The 22503-nt window shown below is 45.9% G+C and overlaps 1 protein-coding gene across 1 annotated transcript in view; it reads left to right on the top strand.

Annotated features, from left to right (window-relative positions):
- The window catches only part of TNKS (tankyrase), a 173776-nt gene extending 153224 nt beyond the window's left edge, over window positions 1-20552 (top strand). Inside the window, exons 21-27 of the mRNA XM_028526418.2 lie at window positions 2259-2379; window positions 4750-4847; window positions 6269-6343; window positions 7278-7383; window positions 7982-8168; window positions 10998-11154; window positions 14936-20552. Of these exons, the coding sequence (XP_028382219.1) occupies window positions 2259-2379; window positions 4750-4847; window positions 6269-6343; window positions 7278-7383; window positions 7982-8168; window positions 10998-11154; window positions 14936-15022 (831 nt within the window). The 3' untranslated portion in view covers window positions 15023-20552. The remainder of the gene's footprint in view (window positions 1-2258; window positions 2380-4749; window positions 4848-6268; window positions 6344-7277; window positions 7384-7981; window positions 8169-10997; window positions 11155-14935) is intronic.
- The last annotated feature ends 1951 nt before the right edge of the window (window positions 20553-22503 follow it).

The following is a 22503-nucleotide window of genomic DNA, read 5'->3' as shown; positions in this document are numbered from 1 at the left end:
CTGACTGCCCTGGTTGGTGTGGCTCAGTGGTTGAGCACCAGCCTGCGAATCAAGGGGTCAGCAGTTCGATTCCCAGTCACAGCACATGCCTGGGCTGTGTAACCTACCTCAGAGTTCCTGTGAAGAGTCTTCCCAAAATTCAGCAACTTTTACCATGTGTTTGTGTTGGCTTTTTTATCTCCTTGGTGGAGGAAGTGGCAGGAACGTGGCGGAAGGACTCTGTCCTGGCTCTGCTCTGTCCTGTCATTTTGGACCAGTCATTGAACCTCCTGAGCTATGTGGGTTGCTTTAGAATGAAATGAAATGTTTGATTAGCTACTTTGGGGGGAAATAGCATATAGAAGGTACTCGTTAAACATGAATAAACACATACACATGAATCTGAATTCCTTAGCTTGTCACTTAATGTTTTCCAGTGGCTACTGCTTGATAAATGTGGGACCACTGTGGTACCGTGTAAGTCAAAGAAATTAAATTCAGCATTTAGTTATGTTAGCTTTTTAGTCACCCCATGTAAGAAATACAAGCAAGTGAAAGACAGAAATGGCAGTACACCTCAGTCCTTCTGAGTGTCATTTTTATGACTCCTCTGAGCCTAGATTCCCTCCTCCTAAGGGATAGTACTCCACGGGTTGTTGTGAGGAGTAAATGCAGTACTAATCTCTCATATATTGAAGCTATATAATTGGCAAATACTGGGTTTTGCAGACCTGGGTTTTGCTTCTTCCAGATATGCACTGTGTGGAAGAAATATGGTACCAATTCAGAAAAGGCTTAAGGATTGTTTGAATTAAAGCCACCGCATAAATATTAAATCCTGTTCTTTTGCCAACCCTTACTTGAACTGAAGTTTAGAATATTTACACAGAAAAAAATAGGATGTCAATAATAATAGAAGCCCTATGCCTGTTTCCAAACTACATTAAAATTCCATCTAGCTGAAAGTGGAAAGGCGCTTACTATATTGTACTGTGAACTATTCTTTCTCAAAGATGCACACTTCAGAACCTTTTAAAAGCTCTGCTGAAAACTTCCTTTGGGCAATTGGAAGTGAATTGCCAATTTTGTGCAATGGAGTGATTATTTTTAAATGGCCATTTAGGAGCAATATAGTAAATTATTTCCAAAGACTTGAGTAATGAATGCTTGTTGTGCTGAGAAAATCAGACTCATTATATAAGATTTCATTCTGAGGATACAACTCAGAGGAGCTCCAGGCCTCATTTGCCTTTTAAAATGTCATGCACAAGTGAAGCTGCAGAGAGATTAAAATAGCTCATTCGAGTTGGAAAAGGGGTGTCTTCAAAAAGATTTCTCAGTTCTCCAGGGAACAAGAAAAACAAAGGCTAATCTTGTGAGGTAGTATTTGGATTGTCATGGAACCACATTTTCTGAGCTGGAAAATAGCATGTTTGGCCCTCAAGACTTGTGGTCGCCCAAGAGTCCACCGTGTACATTCAGAACACTACCACTTGGTGGCGGTAGAGTCACAGTTACTTGTAGTCAACAAAGAATTGGGTAATTTTGAATCATCTCCTTTTACAAGGGTGAATAACCAAAAATTAAAAACCAGTATTTGTACTACAAAAAAAAAAGAATGTTAAATTCTTTTGTTAAATCTGGGGAATTGTTAAATCTGAGAATTTATAAGAGAACTTAAAATCCATCTACTCTCTTCTCCAGATTGGAATTCTTTACATAGCTTCTATGCAAAATAGTCTATAATGTAACTAAATACTTGGCAATATAAATCTCACTCCTTTCTAAGGCAGCTTCTTTCGTGCTTGAATATTTCTAGGCCCTGGGAAGTTCCTCCGTGTTTTTGCATAAACCCTCATTACTGAGTGTGTTTGCCCCTTCGGCCGCGCGCCTGTGTGCTGCCCGCTGGGCGCTGGGCCGGCACTTGCCCACTTTCCAGCATGCTGGCTGGTCCCTCTCGTATTCTGAGGCAAGCAAAAGGTGGTAGAACTAAATAATCAGAAGGAATTGTGGTCATTTTATATTTCTATAGCATTATTTCTCCCATTGTAATTCTCCACTGACTAAAAGCAAATTAAGGAGTATTTATAGTTAGCAAAAAGCTGATAAAATTATCAAGGCAACTATAAGTTGATTTTAAATTCATGCTTATAATGGAAACAAAATCTTAATTTGAATGGATACATATATGCTGTGGAAGACAAGTGGAAGACTTTTCATCATTTTCATCGCATGAGGAACTGTTGAAGATTTAGTGATTAATTTTGTTTCACTCTCAGATTACACTAGATGTGCTGGCTGATATGGGTCATGAGGAGCTGAAGGAAATAGGCATCAATGCGTACGGACACCGCCATAAACTCATCAAAGGAGTGGAAAGACTCTTAGGTGGACAACAAGGTAAGCTCTGGAGCAGAAATAAACTGTACACGGTAGTGGTATGAGATGAGCGTCAGGGCTGGCTGCGGGCCTCAGGCAGCCTGACCCCAGAGCGCCCATCCTCGGCCGGTGCAGCCCTTCCCGCCTCCCCCACCCCACCACGTTGCCATCCCTCTGCCTCTGGTTGCTGTAGCTGGAACTGATTCATTTTCCCTCGCTCCCCACACTTTGTGTCTAAATATTTCTGGGTTCTGTACTTCTTTTCTACTGCTGTCACCAATTCCAAGTAACCATCATCTTGCTCCAGAAATGTCACAACCACGTTTCAGCTTATCTTCGACCTTCACCTTTGCCTCTCTTCCAGTGCCTTCCCTACACTGTAACCAGAGAGTCCTTTCAACACGACTGTGGGATCATAGCATTTCACTGCTCAAAACCCTTCAATAGGACCCCGGTGCTTTTAGGATAAAATCAGACACTCACAACTTGACTTTTCATAATCTGACCTTTTTCTCTTACTCACCTTGAACTTTTCTCCCTCCCTTACACCTATCAGCTTAGTCTTTTCCCATTATGCTTTGCTGTCATAAGCCTCCTATCTCTCTCCTTTGTGTGCGGTCTGTCCAGAAGGTATCCAGCCATGTACTATGAAAAATAGAGACACTTATTGAAGAAGATAGAAGATATAAAAGACATTGCACATAGGACAATGAAACCTCAGTCCCCTTCAAAGTAGGCCCCTTGGAACCTCACACAGTTCTCCCAGTCGCCATCAGCTGCCCTGTCCTATTTTCCTGAATCTCATTGACAGCCTGAAATCTCTTTCCTTTCAAGGGTGATTTTAGTTTTGGGAAAAGCCAGAAGTCACAGGGTGCCAAATCTGGGCTGTAGGGGAGCTGAGTCACCTGGGTGATTTGATGTTTCACAAAAAAACTGCATGAGACATGATGTGTGAGTGGGCATGTTGTTGTGATGAAACTGCCAATTACCAGTTCTGTGTAGCTGTGGCCTTCTGACTCATCCGAATAGTTTCTGCGGGGGGAACGTTCAAGTTTAATGCAAAATCTGATGCAGATTCATTGCTCTACTTGCTCAGTAATTTTTGATGCAATGGCCGCACAGTACCCATGCTCACTCAACAGCATCTATCAACCCCACTGACTAGGACAGTGAGGTCATCACTATTCACATGTGCACATTCCAGTCCACTCTCCTTGGCTGCCAGGTTACATTGATGTCGTGTAAATTGGTCTCATTACATTAACAATGGCTGGAATTTTTCCAGACAGACCTCATATGCCTCTGTATTTATCATTTCTCTATTTGTTTTTCTCTTTTAATTTATACTTTATCATATTTTTTCCATTGCCATTTAGTCCCCTTATGTCCCTCCAACCCTGCAATCACCACACTGTTGTCTGTGTCCATGAGTCCTTTTTCCTCAACCCCTCCACCCCCTAACCCCCTGCCATAGCTGTCATCCTGCTCTCTGAGTCTGTCTCTGTTTTGCTTGTTAATTCAGTTTATTCATTAGATTCCACATATGAGTGAAATCACGTGGTATTTGTCTTTCTCTGACTGGCTCATTTCACTTAGCACAGTGTTCTCCAGGTCCATCCATAGAAGTCCTTTTACTGTAGAAAAGCCAGAGGAGGGAAGAGAAACAACTTGAATTAGTCAGTCAGTCTGCAGAGCTAATAAATTGCAAGAATGACATGAAATTAAACATTAACAGGTTTTGAGCTTGAGTCTTGCTTATTTATCTGTATTAAATGTAGAAGGATAATGAAATTAATAAGAATAATATATTTTAAACATATTATGTGACTATTTCAAGCCATCTCACAGAGATTTTAGACCAGACTACAGAGTAATTACAGTGTTTCTCTGTTGTATTAAACATTGCTTTAAGACTGTTCATGATTAAATTTAGTTTGTGAAATAATTGTTGAGCCCTGCTGTGTACATACAAGGAACTCTTCAAGAACCAATAAAATTGCCCTAGCTGGTATGGCTCAGTGGATTGAGCATCAGCCTGCAAACCAAAGGGTCACTGGTTCAATTCCTAGTCAGAGCACATGCCTGGGTTGCAGGCCAGGTCCCCAGTGGGGGGTGTGCAAGAGGCAACCACACATTGATGTTTCTCTCCCTCCCTTTCTCCTTCCCTTCCTCACTGTCTAAAAATAAAATAAGTTAAAAATCTGTAACACTCCTCCGTTACTTCACATGTCTTTGGGATGTACTTGTTTATATAATTTTATGTATTAGGTTCAAATTGCAAAATAGTTTAGACTTACTCTAATACATCAATTATTTGTGACAAGTTTTCCCTAAAATAGAGCCTGAATAGTGTGAACTTCTGTTAACTTTGTTCATTTTTCTTTTCTGCAGGAACCAACCCTTATTTGACTTTTCACTGTGTTAACCAGGGAACGATTTTGCTGGATCTTGCTCCAGAGGATAAGGAATATCAGTCAGTAGAAGAAGAGGTAATGCACATCAAAGTTTTTAGTTATCTTTTCCTGAAATCTGTGGTTAAACTTATTTTTCTAGGAGAGGTAAGTTTGTCTTACTTCATCTTACGGTCACTTGCCTCTGTATTATTCTATCTCCCGTAGCCATTGTGGGGGAATATTGCCACAATTAAAATAGGACCATGGATTAGAGCTGTGCCACGTGGCTTTCACACTGTAAGTCTAAGTTTCCAGTGGATGGTTCAGACCTGTCTTTTTATTCTGGAGACATTCTTGAAACTCATGCAAGTAATGACCCTGTTAGAATTATCTTTTTATATTGCCAAAATGCTACCTAAGAGTGGCATGGAGTGAGACTCTTGCCTTACAGGTAGCAAACAGAGTCTCATCTTGGTTTCTGTCGCCGCACTGTAAAACATGGCTGGGAAGCGATGTGCCCAGGGTTTACGTATGCGTAGCAAGCATGCCTCATAGCTGGAGTCTCCTTCCGTCTCTCCGGGCACAGCGACCCAAAGCACCGCAGTCAGGCGAGCGGGGTGCGCCTCGGGGAGACGGGCGCCCCAGAGACACCCTCTCTGCTCCAGGCCTCCGCCTCACTTCCGACACGCGATAAATGAACACAGTGCCGAACGGCATCATTCTGTGCAGGGAAGCGTGCCTGCGTCTTCGTTTGTTTTTAATTAATGCTCTTGTTACTCCCATTCTGGAAACTCAGGAGAGTCACCTTCGGGGGGTGGTATTTTAGCTCACAGTCAGTTTTTCAGGAAAGCATGTTTTCCAGAGCCTGACTGCCGCAGCTCCTAGTAGCTGGTAAATTCTGATAATAATGCCGAAATGCGGTGAGTAACTGCATAATGGAGTGGTAGAGGATTAACTCTCTGAGTCAGTTCTGTGAGAACTTGGGTCTTCAGAACACTTTACTTTTCTGTAGTAACTCTTTTTACTTTCGAAAGTGGAAGAAGAATTCCTGGTCTGTGCAGATATACTTGGAGTTTCCAAATTAAAGAAATAATACAGAAAATATAGAATATTTCACTTCAGGAACAAAAATTTATGGATTTATAAAAATCTTTGTTTTCCGCATTTGCCCAGTGGCGTCTCCACTGAACACGAGGAGTTTCCGTTCGACTTAGTCCCAGCGTTGCTCCCGCTCCCAGCGGCATCAGACAGCAATGGGGACGACGCCACAGCCGCTTTACGTGTCCCCGCTGTGCTTAACAGTCCTCCCAGGCTTCTGTTAGAAAATCAAAAGAAAATGCAGATGATTAACATTTACACTTAGTGGACTTGTATTTATTTAGAAATGCTGCATCTTAGACTCATTAGTGAAACAATGTAATAGAATCGAAATGTTGAAAACAAGGGAAGGAGCATCTTTAGAATTATACACTTGCATATTTTCAGAAAGTTAATTATTTTTTAATTTTGTTCTGTAGATGCAGAGCACAATTCGAGAACACAGAGACGGTGGCAATGCCGGCGGCATCTTCAACAGATACAACGTCATCCGAGTAAGTTTTTAGGGCGAGATTAGATTGCAAGCCTTCCTGAAAATCCAATGTGAACAGTGAACAATCGTGTGTGGAAGTCCTGTTTTCAAACTCAAGGGTGGCCATTCACCCAGCCCTGCAGTCTAGTGTCACCCTCTTCACCCCATGCAGTGTTTGATCCCCCCAGACCGTACTTCACTAGAAGTAGAGACACGCAGGAGACGCCAGAGCAACGTCTCCTGACGCCGATGGGAGGCAGATCAGCAGGTGCTGGTGAGGCAGTACAGTGATGAGACTCCCAACTCATCCGTAAACCCGGACCGTAGCTGATCGTACTGTGTCTTATTGCCATTTCAAAGCAACATTGGAGGGCTGGAGTTTTCCATCTCAGTGAGTCAGCGGTTACGTCAGAGCGCAGATGGCTCCTCAGCTCATGTCCTCAGTAGTAGTACGGGAGAGGTGGCCGCTCTGTGCCTTCTTCCAAAGGGACGTCGTGAGGATGAGCAAGGCCTGTGAGAACTGACTGACTCCTTTGGGTTCACGGGCCGGTGCAGGGGGTACTAGTGCACCGGAGCGTTACCCAGGGAGGCTTTTGCAAGCTGGGGGCTTCCAGGCCCCCGGATTCTAAAACTCAGCACGTCTGGGGAGGCATCTAGGAGCAGCCGTCTTCCTCTCCTTTTCTCCATTCTAACTCCTCAGGGAACTCGGAGGCACACACAGCGCCAGGCCTAGTGCGGAGTAACAAGCAAAACCCACACCTGAACGTCAGGTCACTAAAAGCCAGGGTTTAACTGGATTACACTGACCTGGCAACTTTGTCATTTTTAAATCATGTTTTAAGCAGACAAGACAAAAATTGGATCTTCCTCGAGGAAAACATACTTTCCATTTTAAATTATACCTACCAGTTAACATACATTATACTCAGTTGCTTTTTTCTTCCTCGTTCTTAAAGATTCAAAAAGTTGTCAACAAGAAGTTGAGGGAGCGATTCTGTCACAGACAGAAGGAAGTGTCGGAAGAGAACCACAACCATCACAACGAGCGCATGTTGTTCCACGGTGAGTGTCCCGGCGGCGGTCCCGGCAGCGCCGGGCTTGCGCACACCCCAGCCGGAGGGAAGGCCTTGTCGTTGACCGTGGTGGTGTTGTGTTAAACATGGTTTGTTTGGGGGTTTTTCCAAGAAATTACATGCCGATACCAGCGTTCTTGTGCCTTATACAGGCTTTTCAAGGTATATACAATGAAAACAAATTATCTGAAATTTTTTCAGAACTTAAATTGTCAGTTGAGCTATCTAGAGAATGAAATATTTTTCATTGTTCTTTAGCATAATTGTTTTAGTTTATTGGGTTATCTGTACTTGCTCAGAGTAAGATCGGGTATAAAATAATCTGTGTTTTCAAAGCCACGTTGTACTTTGCCGTCTAAAGTCTCATGCCATCTGCAAGATAACATCTTTGCTTGGTGAGCACAGTAGGTCCTTGATGAGATTCTAGGACGTGATAATTTATGTATAATAGACATCTTGCAAAATAAACATTTTAATTATGTATTATTGAGTACTTAATATTAGTCTGCCAAGTGCAAACAGTACGTAGCTAATTGATATTCTAGAAAAGTGTTCAAAAACTAATTTTTCTATCATTATATTTTTAGGTTCTCCTTTCATTAACGCTATTATTCATAAAGGGTTTGACGAACGACATGCATACATAGGAGGAATGTTTGGTGCTGGGATTTATTTTGCAGAAAACTCCTCCAAAAGCAACCAGTACGTTTATGGGATCGGAGGAGGAACAGGCTGCCCCACACACAAAGATCGGTCATGTTATATATGTCACAGGTGAGCACCGGGTTTGTTTCTCAGGCTCTGCAGCAGTCCCAGCGGACCCCCAGTCCCCACCCTAACGAGTCAGTTGCGGTGGGGACCGGGTAGGAGCGGTCAGTTTCTCAGCCTCCACCCTGCCAGTGGCAGGACAGCAGGGCTGCTGGCAATACGGCGATGAAAACTAGGTGTAGTCAGCCAGTCACAGGTCACAGTGAAACTCCCCCCATTTTGGCATTTTCCCCGGGCTTCATGTTTCTTGCTTCTGAATCAGTACAAAGGGGTGGGAATTATTTCTTTAGAACAGAGAACCTCTGTCTGTCTAGAGAGTCACAGTGGAACTAAGACACGTATCTTCTATAATGTCACTGTCCCATTCCCAGTCGGGGCGCACGCCTGTGTTGTGGGCCAGGCTCCCAGTTGTGGGCGTGCAAGAGGCAGCCAGTGGGTGTCTCTCACACTGACGTTTCTCTCCCTCTCTTTCTCCCTCCCTCCCCCTCTCTAAAATTAAAGTAGAATCTTTCATGTGCTTCCGATATTGCTTGTGATATTTTAAGACAGGATATATAATTGGCCTTAAAAATCCAACTTTGGAATATTAACTTTGGAATTATTAAACAAATGAATATTAGCTTTTTAAATAGGATTTTAAAATTCAAAAATTGAAGAGAATCATAGTATACTCTCTGAAGTCAGTGAAAAAAATAATTCCTTTCCCTATTCCATTTCCTGCCAACAGAAAAAAGTACAAAGAACTGTATTTTACAGAGATTGCCGTTCATTACATTTCTCTTTGAATTAACCAGATACATTACTTTTGCAAAGTTGGTTTAATAACAAACCTTATAATTCAGTTAAAATCTCAAAAAGATCTATATAACCTTAGAACTCATTATAATTGTTGACCTTGAAACTTACCGCTCTCAATTACATGGAAACAAATCGTAGCCATAAGCAGTTCCACTATGGATGCCATAAGTCTAAAAGGAAATTCATTTTCTTTAAGTCTGTTGTGGTTAGTAACACACAAAAATTCCCAAGAATATGTAAATGCAAAAGTTTCTCTTTGTTGCTTCAAACCTAACACCTCTGGAAACAAAATGAATTGGAAAAAGCAATAGAAGTGAACCTAGATGAAGATGAAGAGTTGCCCATTAAAATTAGAAACACAGGCTTATGTCTTAGCCAGGATTCCCTAAAAACAGAGCCTGAAGCAAAAGCTCAGGTACCGGCACCTTCTTGGCAAGCGCAGCCCCAGGGCAGCAGGAGGGAGGGCACAGAAGGAAGTGAGGCCAGGAGGCGGCAGGACAGGCTGAGGTTCACCAGGAACGGGCCGGTTTCAGGACAGGCACGACTGGTTACTCAGTCCCTGTGACGTCTTCAGAGAAGCTGCGTGAAGTAGTCCATCGCCCAGCAGTACATGGTGGGAGAGGAGAGATGACCTTCTCTGCCGGCTCCTGTCTTGCACTGGTCAGCGTTGGCACCTCCCCCCGCCGCCACTTTGGGGCGCTGCCTCCGAGGGGTGCGTGGCAGTGCACAAGGCACGCCCGTGAGCAGGCGGGGCCAGCACTCTCTGCCTGAGCACGAGAACCTGCGGCCCCATGGGCCGGGGGACCTGCTTCTCCTGCCTCCTGCAAAGCCCTGGGGCAGGAAGCCGAGGCAGGCGGCAAGGCCTGTCTGGTCAGGCTTTGTGTGACATACGGCCTGGGGGAGGCCGTGGCACTGGGCCAGCCAGCCGAGCAAGCAGAGCCCAGTGATGCCTTAGTGCTGCCCGCAGTGTGGGCATGGAGCTCAGAAAGACTCCTGGTTTCCGTCAAAACCCTTTCCTCTGGATGCAAGAAGGGAATGCAGCTGCAGCCGGGCCCGCCTCCCCCAGGGTCAGTAGCGTCCCCCTGAGACAGCCAGCTCGGGCAGGACCCCGTTCTCCTGGGTGTGGCACGATTTTCATTTCACTGAAAGGACTGTCTCTGATCAGTCACATTGTCAAGGTCACACTCCATTTACTAGAAACAACCTGTTTGCATAAAAACTATCCCCTTTAACAGTGTGACTGTCTTACTGTTTAGTTTAAATGTGAGTTGTTTCTGTTGTGTCAGTGAACTTTGAAGGCCCACAATGATTGCAGGCTTTGCGGGCCTCGGGACCCCCATCCATCCCAGTGACCCCGCTCTGCCCTGTAGTGCAGAAACAGCCACAGACAGCATGTAAATGTGTGTGTGGCCGGTTTCAGTGCCGTGTTGCTAACGGAAGCAGACGGCAGACCAGATCCGGCCCCCGTGTGGCCACCTCCAGCCTCTTCAGCACGCTTTCCTCCCTGCAGCCTCTCTCCTCCTCCTCCGTCGTGTTTAATTCCGCCCCTGGTTCGTGCTTCACCCAGGCGGTGTCGTTTTCAGCCTTGTGTTGAAGCAAGTGTTTTTTTGTATAAGGTCCACTCTTACTCTTATTTTTCTCATCCAGTTTATTACTTCTTTATGAGTAAAACCAAATCCGAATTTCAGATGCTGCTGCCGTTTGCTTATTTTCTCCACTTTATTCCTATCCTTCCATATAAGAACTCGGTTTTCACTAGTATTTTTCTTCTTCCACTAGTCAAGACATACCAGGTATTTTTCATGATTGGTTCTCAGACCACACCAAAACTACTTTCAACTTCAGGGGTCACTATCGAGCCTGCTGTTTGTGCTAAGTCAGTACATCAGATCTCGTCCCATCCTGCTCGTGAATATGAAAGGGACATTTAAATTAACCTGCCTTGTGTTAAGGTTTATTTAAATCAGTAAACCTAACAATTACATCATTTCGAGATTTAAAGCTTCCTTTAAAATATTGCTTTCCTCTTTTCTTTAGACAAATGCTTTTCTGTAGAGTGACCCTCGGAAAATCCTTTCTGCAGTTCAGCACCATGAAAATGGCTCATGCCCCTCCGGGACACCACTCAGTTATCGGGAGACCGAGTGTGAACGGGCTGGCGTACGCCGAGTACGTCATCTACAGAGGAGAACAGGTATGGTACTCACCAGATGAGCTCGGAGTTACTAAACATGACCATGCAGAATGTGGAGACCATGTAAGAGTTAAAGAAAACCATTTAACAAAATACCTACTGCAGCCCTGGCTGGTGTAGCTCAGTGGATTGAGTGCCAGCCTGTGAACTAAAGGGTCCCTGGTTCGATTCCCAGTCAGGGCACATGCCTGGGTTGCAGGCCAGGTCCCCAGTAGGGGGCGCATGAGAGGCAACCACACATTGATGTTTCTCCCCTTCTCTTTCTCCTTCCCTTCCTCTTTCTCTAAAGATTAAAAAATAAAAAGTATGTATCTATTGCATATTCTAATAGTATTAGTTGTTTCAGGTCAAAATGAAGATATCTAAATTCTTTGACATCAGCTTTACACAAACAACCCATCAGTCACCTGTCAGCCAGGTAACACAGTATAAACAAGAGGGCGTCTAAGAAATAAGGTGTGGGACATCATGCTGCTCTTGAGGCATGCTATTCTGAATTAATGCTCAGCATCCTCCAACCCCAACACGGCAGTAGAGAGCTAGGAGCAGCTGCCTTTGGACCTTCTTCGTGGACACAATTGCCATAAGCTGGTCAGACGAGTGAATCTTTGTACAGATACACCTCACCTTACAATGGGGTTATACCCCAATAAACCCATTGTAAGTTGAAAATACTGTAAGTCAGAAAAACATTTAGTACACCTAACCTATCGAATGCTGTAGCTTAACCTAACCTTTTTTTTTTTTCTTAGATCTTATTTGTTTATTTTTAGAGAGAAGGGAAGGGAGGGATAAAGAGAGGGAGAAAACATTGATCAGCTGCACAGCCCCACTGGGGACCTGGCCCGCAACCCAGGCATGTGCCCTGACCAAGAATCAAACTGGCAACCTTTTACTTTGCAGGCCGGTGCTCAGTCCACCCAGCCAGGGCAGCCTAGCCTATCCTAAATATGCAGAAGACTTACATTAGCCCACAGTTGGGCAAAAGAATCTAACACAAATCCTATTGTATAGTATGGTATTGACCAGCTCGTGTAATTTGTTGAACACTGCACTGTAAGTGGAAACAGAGCGGTTAAACTCACCACTGTGTGCACCACCGGCACCGGCGGGTGTCCTGTGGGTGTGGTGAGTGCACAGACAGGAGCCAGAACAGCCGGGCAGCACAGTGCGCCGGAGGGCGTGGGTTGTTTCCCCTCGGGATCGCGTGGGGGCCAGGAGCTCTGGCTGCCTCTGCCGAGCGTCACACGAGAGCGTTGTACCACACGGCACCAGCCGGGGGAAGATCAGACCTGAAAGCACAGTTTTTGGGGGTGTGCGTCACTTCTGCACCATCGCACAGCAAAACCCTGAGTGTAACCGTCGTGAGTCAGGGGCCTTATGTACATCTGATCGTGGAACTCACGAAGAACAGCTACAGCCCATTGAATTCTGCCAGCAGCTTGAGGCTCCAAAATAAAATTGTCAACAAGCAGGAAAACTTCCCATCAGTTTCAGCCCGGTACTTAATTTTCACAATACTGCTAAATACCTACCAGTTTTTCTAAAAACAAAACTCAGTTTGTCTGTACTTAACTGAATTTCAAATGGTTACTTAAACTTGACTAACGGCAAAGAGATAAAAAGGAGAAATAAGAAATTAACTGAATATAACTAACCTATGAAAACAGTGTTTTATTACCTGCCTGCAGTCTGTGCCAGCTGAGGTGTACTGTTAGGGAGAAGAACTGGAAACAAGCCCTGAACTGCGGGTGTCCCACCTGTTGGCGTCTCTGGGCCACACTGGAAGAAGAAGAGCTGTCTTGGGCCACATGTTAAATATGTTGCAACACGCAATCACAAAAAAAGTCTCACAATGTTTTAAGTTAATTTACAATTTTCTATTGGGCCGCATTCACAGCCATCCTGGGCAGCACAAGGGCCACAGGTTGGACACCCCAGTAGTGGAAGTGTGGCCTGTGGCTGTGTGGGCAAAGCGGTGACCCCTGTTAGGTGTGTCATAGGGGGGTGAGCAAGTGAGGAGCTGGCGGTCACTGTCAAGGAAGGGACGAGCATGTGGAATGGGGGAAGGTAAGGGGTGGACTGAAATTGGAGGTGTTGATGTGAACTCATGGTGTTTCTAATATATGTTACGTATGCACACACGTGCATATGTGTAAGTATGGGTTTATGTGTAAGAGCGATGTAAGCTTGTGTATGCATATGAGCATGTATGCATGTTTGTCTGCTGAGAGCAAAGAATAGCCCATAGCAGTGAGTACACCTAGAGCTGAGATCTTGGTCTCTAGTACTATCCCCCGTGGTAAGGATACAGGCTCTTTGGGAACACAGCTAATTCCAGGGACGGAGCACAATAGGAACAGGTGGGCCTGGAACATCAAGCATGTGAAAAAGTAACAAAGTAATGAAGTACTCAAAGAAAAATGATGGGGCGTGTCACAAGGACCCCGAGCCAGCTGGAAGGGGCTCCACTGGCCAAATCTGGGACAAGCTGAACACCAAATAAGCACAGTAATAAATTTTAAACCATTGGGAAAAAATAGGAGTTCATGATTCTGATAATAACTAGATAAACAAGTGAGGGGAAAGGGGAGGCTTTCGCTTACAGTAGGAAGCGGAGAGCAGATGGGTGGGTAGATGTGCAGGGAGATCATCTTGCAACCGTTGTGGTAAAAATTACATCAAGCAAGAATCATCAGTGGATGCTAAACTGAGGGGATACTTTTGACAAGGAAAAGGATATTTTCATGGTGGTCTTACGAGTTAGAGAGGAGGAGGAAATCACAGCAGTTACACACTGGAGAAGAGGGAGCAATACCTGATCCGATGGTCGGAGTTCACGTCCCCGTGAGGGGCACGCAGACCCCGAGTGCGCCCCCAGCGTGCTCGGAGACAGGCGCAGCATCCGTGCAGCGCTCCAGCCAAGAAATGCGTAACCTCGGTCTGATCAGAGTGAGGGGCATTCTTGTTTATAAAAAATGTCGGAGGGCTGGAGTCTTCGAAAATGTCACTGTTATAAAAGACAAAGAAAGGCTTTGAAAACTTCCAGATTAAATGAAACCCAAGAGACAGGACAACTAACTGAATGTCCTGCCCCCGGATTGGGATCTGGTGCTAGAAGGAGAAGGACATTATTACTAGGTCACCAGACACAATTGGAATGTGAATGGAGTTAGATAAAAGTCTCCCAGTGTAAAATTGCAGGGTTGATCCTGGGCTTGTTTAAGACCATGTCTCTGTTCTTAGGAAATAAATACTGGCAAATATAAAGAATCATGATGATGTATGTTTAAAACTTACAAATAAATGGTTCAGGGAAAAGATGTGTGGGTGAATCCACCTGTCCGCCTGGTGTGTGCAGAGGTGGGGAGCACACTTACTAGAGCAGATGGGATCAGCAAAACCTCAGCACCAGGGGTTTGTGGACAAAGGGTGTGCAGTCGTGTTGGTACCGTTTCATTTCTGCAATTTAATGTGTAAGTTTCCATTTGTTTCCAAATAAAAAGTGGAAATAAATGTGTCAAATTTTTAAGTTAGAAACTCCAGACTTCTAAGGAAAATGCTTCTCCTTTGACTTAGTAATTCTACTTCTAGAAATTTGTATTGATGTAATCGACAACAAGGAGTGATTGGATCGTTAGTGTGTTTATACGCCTGAGTGTACGTAGCAGAACACCGGTCAGAGCCAGCAGCCTCCGAGGCGGCCGCCACACGCAGCACGGGAGGCTTCGCTGCTGTGGCTGCCGCAGGGTCACCCAGCTCTCTCCCTGTCCCCCCGCAGGCCTACCCGGAGTATCTCATCACCTACCAGATCATGAAGCCCGAGGCCCCTTCGCAGACGGCCACCGCGGCCGAGCAGAAGACCTAGTGAATGCCCCCTGGTGCGGGCCGGATCGGATTCCAACCGGGACTGGATCGTAGTGGATCGTTTCCAACAAAGTCAATGTTCTCTAAATCCCCGACAGCCTCGAATAAGCTGTTGGTCTTCCGAAGCGTTGCTATAGTGATGGATATAGTGCGAGTAACTGATGCGTACTCCACTGCTGCTGTGCCCGTTGAGGAAATGTTTACAGGGGCGGCCTTTTAATGTATCTCAGGCTCACTTTCATTGCAAGTGTCCATTTCTAAAGTAAGACTGCTTTGATCTAAACTTGGAAATGGAGAGAAAGAAAACATAACCAGTACTCCCCCAAATGTTCACCATTCACACACTACATTTGCTTTGCTTTGTTATATATGGCACATGTATATAACAAGGACGCACACCCAGGGCCATTTCAGCTTTTCCTAAACATGCATCGTTGGCTGTTTTGTTCTTCTTCGATCATGAGCCAGAGAGCCTTCTCGAGGATACTTTGCACAAAGTCACACTGACTAAAGTCAGTAGCAATGCAGCCCAAGCTTCTGGCTGAGCAAGACTAGATTCCACCTTTTTTCCACTTTGATTTATTTTATATCTGTACTTCTTATAAACATAAATTGAGATGGAAAGAAAAAACATCAAGTTTCCGTCCTTTTATTAATTGGCCAGTCTTACAAGGAAAAGGCACAAACATCAACCTGACTTAGGAGCCCCCGAGTTCAGGGAAGACAGAGCCCATGAGGGCTCTTGCTCCCTCGCAGGAGAGGCGGCCAGGAGCGCGGGGGCCCCGAGGAGCAGAGCCAGGGGAGGTTTGGGCGATGCTGTCCTCAGGCCCAGAGGCGAGACCACGAGTGGGGGGCGGGAAGGAGAAGCCGCAGAGTGCATGCACAGAGCAGGCAGGTCTGGGTGTTGCAGCAGGAAGGCCTGTGAGGACTCCTCAAAGAGCACCTTCTCACACACTCTGCCCCACCAGAGTGTCACCCCCCAAATTAGCTGCCTTATTTCCAAATTCAGTCGAACTGTTGTACTTCACTGGAGTCACACAGAATTTTACCTTATTGTTTCTCTAGGTTAGAAAGCTAGGGTTTGAATCCTGTTCAGGAGATAGACGGGCACAGATGCAAGGACTTTTTTGTTTACTCCAGATTTGGGGGTGGTTTTGAGCGAGGTGCTTCAAATAGTTTATGTAGGTCCCTGCACTGAAGTTTTGATCCATTTCACCAAACAGCTTAACAGACAAGGAGAACAAACACTTGAAACCAAAGCTCTTTCAGTCACTTTTTTAAATGAAGGTGGAAAAATAACCTTACTGTTAGTTCATGAAATCACTACTTTGTTTTGCTTGTTTTAATCACCATTGCCAAGTGCACATCGACACTTGTAACACGTTGTCCGTTGGAGCCCTTACACTCGCCCTCTCCCCCTTACCCGAGTGTCAAATCATCGGGCGCGTCCATTCACGCTGGCGTGCCGCGCACCTGCTCGGCTTTGAGGCAGGAGTAACGTGTGGTGTGAAGAAAGGAGAGCAGTGCGGCGCGAACTTGGCGCTTCCCCTTCAAGTCCTGACAGCAATTTGTTTTTTAATACAGGCTGGTTAAGCTGTGACCTCATTTAATCGCCTAAATAAAAATAAAGTAGTTACATGCAAAAATTCTATAATAGGCTCTTAAAATAATACATTTTGCTTTCTTTCTGGCTCGAGTCCATTGCTAGAACTAGGCATTGGGAACTAGATTGAGTTTCATAGCTGAATCCTGCTTGGGTCCTCAGAACTCAGTCAAGAATTAGCCTCCGCGTTTGCTTCTGTCGAAGTGTTTGTGGCCCACGCTGGGTGTGTGTGTCTCGGCCACGTGTCCACAAGCACTAGGATTCCGTGTGAAGCTTCGAAGTTGATGTTCATTGCGAGGGCTCTCCCCGCCTCTCCTCCTTTTTTGCCGTGTTGTAACACTGGGTGGAAGGTGTTGGCATTCCGTGTAGTTTTCGGTCGCTGTGAAAGTGCGTATTACGTGCCTCCTCGCTTAGATATAGTTTAAAATGGTGAACACGGCTGTGATTTTTAGTTAAGAAAGAGTTAATGTGATGTAGATACCAAAAGCCACTCCCCGCCTGTGGCGTGTGTCATTGCCGTCACACTGACTAGAGTCGTGGGTGTGCCTCACACTTGAGAAGTGAAACCGTGCTTCAGTGTTTAAACTGCCAGTGCCGTGTGCCGTGTGTTCTGCGTGCCGAGTCAAGGTCCTGTGTAAGGAGGACACCGCGGCGCTGCCTGTGCTGTGGTAGTTCAAGTGTATGGCAGTCCTGGGGGAACCTGTGCATGTTACTCATCCGCTAGAGACAGTGGGTTCATTGATACCTCTCAGGAGCCAAGTACATTTTTTCACCCCAAACTTGAAAACCAGAGGTCATCCTGAGTGCGCTCAAATGAGCAAAAGTTAACTACGTTTGGAATTTGCATCAATAGCAATTCGAAAAACCCTCTGGCATGTAAAAGCATGGCATTGAATTGGGCTGAAATCCATGTACGTTCTCGCATTTGCACTACACGGAAACAGGAGCAAGCTGAGGACTGCCCGTGTGGCCTGCCGGGACTGGCCCCTCCGTTCCCCACACCGAATGGGGGAGAGCTGGCCACAGCCGCCCGCCTCCCGCCCCCCGCAGTACTGAGACCACAGGGCCCTGGGTGGGGTGGGCCCGGTTCGCTGGGTACTGGCCAGCCTGCATGCTAGAGGCAGGCGTAAGCGAAGTGCTCCGGGCTGGACACCTCCTCCTGCTTGGCCGCCTTCTCTTTTCCCCAGGTCGCTAGTCTGGGACTAGAGATAGCTCCGACACTTACCCTCAGCCCCATCACTTTCCTCCTTGCTTCATTTTGAGTCTTGCAAAAGGAGGCCATCCCTCCGATTCCGTATCGCAGCCAGAACCAGGTGTTAGGCTCCCGGTGCTCTGCTCAGAAGACTCTGCCACGCCGTTAACCAATGACAGCGTGGGGCCCAGAGTTTTAACTCTGAGAAAAATAACAGCTGCACAACCAGGTTTTTCATTTACCTTTTTCTTCGCGGAATTTGGGATTTCCAGCTTTTCAATGAAATAAGTAAAATAAACTATTAGAACGTTTCCATGAAATAGCACCCTTGTGCTCACCTGAGCTGATGGTAGTGGTTAGAGTAATTTCCTTCTGCTCTAAAATAGCAAAGTGCATTGATGTCCATACAGAAATGCCTGAACACGGCAAATGAAGTCATATGGACTAACGTTCCATTACCGCAACCTTTATGCAAACAGTGGGCGTGCTCCGGAAGAAGAGGGTTAGAACGCACTTAGCAGTCCCGGTTCTTCTCTCTCGGTACATCTCCCAGTCGTGCGGTGGCTGTCGGATGCTGCTCACCGTCTTTTCAAGTAGCTGTGCTCTCTGGCCTGCCGCGCACTGTCTTTGAAACAGCAACTCTCGCGTTTGCAGCGCCTTCCCCCGGTGTACCCTGCCCCCGTGTGTATGATAATCAGCGATAAATGGCCTTCTCACCGAAAGTGCTCGCGCTGTGACAGGTGTCTTTGGGGCTGTTATCTTGCATAGTGAAAAAGGTTTTAGTCATTCAGGGAACACTAAAAACTGACATTAATACAGATTTTTGTGTGTCAGATTCATTTCAAGACTAAAACTAAACTTGTTTGATGTCACATCTGCGACAGGAATGAAAAGAAAGTAATTGCGAAGATAATGTTTCAGCTTCACTTGGACACATGTAGCGTATGACGAGAAATGCATTTTTTTAAATTACTCTTAAAGACGAGGCTTCTTCAGACACTTTGTGGATTCTGAAATTAATAGAAAATTAAATATTCTTAAGAAAGCCTTAACTATGGCAGAAACTTCTTAACCTTTTATATCCTAATAAGTTGTAATTCCATTTCTTAGTGTTTGACGGGTGTCAGTGAGCCAGGCATAGCTGCATGTGCGTCGCACCTGGCATGCTTTTTTGATGAGGGCGCACTTCACAAGTCACGCGCTCTCCCACGCAGAGGAGCAGACAGAATCTGCCCACGCCGTTTCTGTCTGTCTGAGACTCCCCAGCTGCCAGATCATCTGGTTTGGAGAAGAAACGCTAGACAACATTGTAAAACCTGTTAAGTTTTGTGTATGTGGGGAAGCAGCAACAATTCACAAAGTGATACCCTGTATCATTTGAGTGTTGCACAAGCTGTTTTTTAAATCATTTTAAACATAAACCATGGTGATCGGGGAGAAGCCGCAGGAGGCGCGCCCCAGGAGGCGCGAGGGTTCCCGACGTCTGCCCGCGGGCCCTGCCTCCCCTGAAATGACATTCACGCTGTCGGGATGCTTACATTTGGCTCTCCATTCTTGCACGTTTCCTTTTCTGTTTTACACTTTCCCATCTCCACACCCACCCTGCCACCCATCTTTTCCAACAGATTTCTCATTCTCCAGAATTCAGATTGTTTTGTCAGTTTTCATCTGTCTTCCCATTTCTGCAGACTCCCCTGAAAGCGTTTGCAGAGAAACGCAGTTACACCCTGGCGGTGGGGTGTCCCATACTCTCTCCTGTGGCCCTCCCACGGTTCAGGATTAAAAGCTAGAAAACACGACGGTAAAAATCAGCAACCAGAATCTTCGAGGCCGATAGCCTAGACCTGGAAGATGAAGACCCTGATTATATAACCCTTGTATTCACGACACAAAATGCTTCGACTCTTCACACGCATATATACTGCCTGCTACTGCTTCCATCGTTCCAAGTCCATCCTGTCTTTGTGATAGTAGTGTTTGTCTTTGATACCTATACACTAAAAAGGTACTTTTATCAACAAGGTTTCTCAAGAACATTTACAGAACCAGCGTGGAGGAAATCTCAGTGGTTTCCTGGCCACGGCGTTTGGCGTAGTCCTTGTGCTTTCTCATTGTGTTGTCAGTCTGTGTAGTAACCAGTGTGGTGGCTCTGGTTCATGATTGGTGGTGGTTTTGTTTTTATTTTTAGTCTCTGTGACCCACCAGTGGCAGGGGGTTTCAGTCCCCCACTTTTTCTTTTCTGCATTTGTCCACTTGTAGGATTGCCAGATAGAACACACAACACCCAGTTAAATTTGAATGCAAGGTAACTGATTTTTTAGCTTAACCATGTTTCATGCATTACCTGACATGTATTTACAATAAAAAAAATTCTTATTTATTTGAACTTCCAATTTGACTGAGCAACCTGGGTTTTTGTTGAGTTTTTTGTTTGTTTGTTTTTGCTTCACTTTATTTTATTAAGTCTGGCAACCCTATGAATTTGGTCATGGGAAATCGCTGACAGCATGTAAATCCTTCGCGTCTTCACGGCCTTCCGTGTGGAGCGGAAGACCTGCCCTCCGCCACCCTCTGTGTTCGAAAGAGGGCACCGGGGAACTTAACCTGCCTGCGCGGCGGGCTCCTGTTTAAGGCATCTTTACGATTATATTTAACCTGTAATTGTGCTTTGGCTAAATGTCTAACTACAGTACTTGTAATTGTTTAATATCCAATAAAAAACATTTTTAAAGTATACTGTATGTGGACAGCATTCAGCTCGGAAGCGGTTTCATTTCCCTGTTTGTTCATTTCAACCTGACCAGCCTTGACACAGCTGACCCGAAACTGTCAGAACTCGAGCAGCAATGGTCCCATGTGTCTGTCCGGCACGATCTGTGCCACAACTGCCTCATCCTCGCCTTGAAGCCCACGTGGGGGTCACTGAAGGTCAGCAGTCGCAGAACCGAGATTCCTTTTAGGAAAATCTCTGAAACGAAGGGGCTCGGGCCCTGGAGGCCAACCCCACACCAGTGACTGGAGCAGCTCAGAGGCCCTGCCCGGCCTCTGCTGCTCAGAGACCGCCCCCCGCCCCTGACCCCGACCCTGACCCATCACGCTGGAGAGCGAGGGAACACCTGCCTCACGCGATGGTGATCATTCTGTGCCTGGCATGTGGCACTGAGAAGATTGTTTCTCTCTCCCTCTCCTTTCTCCATGCCTAGCGATTCATTAGATAGCAAGTTAGTAGCTAGGGTTTTATCTAATTTCTTTGCCAGCGGGATTGCCAGAGTGGCAAGGAGACATCAGTTAAGTACTTGGAAGCACTCTCAGCCCGCACAGATCAGCAGCAACTCTCACGGAGCCGGTGAGATGAACCAGGTGCTTTGTATACCTTTCCCAACAACCCTGCAAAATAGGTATTTTAACCCTCATTTTACAGATGAGGAAACTGGCACTCAGAGTAGTGAAAACATTTGTTCTATATCCCAGAATTCTTTGCACTACAGACTAAGGTACCAACTGGTCGGCCCCACTGACCCCGACTGTGGGTGGAGTGTGGGTGTGTGAGCGGGAGTGAGAACAGCCAGGTGACCTGATTGCGTGGCTCTCTGTCATCGCTGTCCCTGAGATCAGGCTCTAAATGCCTTTAGATTCGGGGGCTCCCCTTTGGTTATTGCTGAGTTAGAAAACAGAAATCTAAACTGTGCATAAAAAGCAAGTGGCATATAAAATAAACGTGGAATTTCCACAGTTTGGTTTGGTTACTGGTGCAGAATTATTCCAAGGGCCTACTTTTATGGCTTAGAACTAGTGCAGGTCAAAAGGACCAGGAGAAGTGTGTGTGTGTCTCGGGGAGGGGTAGTTATAAATCACTCATGGGACTGGATTTCTTTTCTGCAGAAAACTACTTCCTAGAAAACTGAGTTCCTATGACTACAAAGGGGTAGTATTTCCCAGGCAGCAAATTTTGAAGGACTGTTTTTCAGTGGCATTGTCTACACTCGTCCATGGTGGTTGTGACCCAGGGTCTCAGGTTTGGGGCAGCCCACCGGGTTGTGTAGCACTTGTAAACCTTTGTTGTTTGGTATGGTTCACTTTTCCTTGAGATTTTATAGTCATAAGGCAGTACAATAGGCGTCCCGGCTGAAGGGGCACATGGCCCTACATGAGGAATAATGAAAAGCCATCTGGTCTCACTGAGGTGGGACCTAGCTGCCAGGCTGTCTGCGTTGGCATCTACCCTGAAGACCTGGACCGAGAAGCAAGTGGAAGGAGGTGTGTACGTCTTTATTTTCACTAATTCCCGCCTGTCACCGTGCTAATCCAACAGCTCTGCTTAAGTACGACGTGTATATGCAGATAAGACGACAGTGTGTAGGTAATGTTTTTATTTTTTTAATAGGGTTCTTGGCATACTTTTTTCCTGGCCAAAAACTGATTTGCAGTGCCTATTCATCTTCACTTGCGTAGTCCCTCTTACAAATCCGGAGTGGGGGACACACAGCTCGGTGGGCGGGCGTCGCTGCAGGTGCGCAGGCGCGGGAGCAGCCGGGAAACCACGGCGCCGCAGCCCCGAAACTGCTTCGCGGCTGCTAGGAAACGCGAGGAAGGCCCGCGCCCCGGCTTTTACACCTGCCAAGGAGGAGCCCTGCCTGCCAAATACTTCATGGGGATGTGTGGAAGACGCTCAAGGTGTTACAAATCA

This window comes from Phyllostomus discolor, chromosome 11 (genome assembly GCF_004126475.2).
Source record: "Phyllostomus discolor isolate MPI-MPIP mPhyDis1 chromosome 11, mPhyDis1.pri.v3, whole genome shotgun sequence".
In the NCBI taxonomy this organism is placed as follows: Eukaryota; Metazoa; Chordata; class Mammalia; order Chiroptera; family Phyllostomidae; genus Phyllostomus; species Phyllostomus discolor.
Note: the sequence above shows the minus strand (reverse complement) of the source record. Positions and strands in the feature narration are given on the sequence as shown.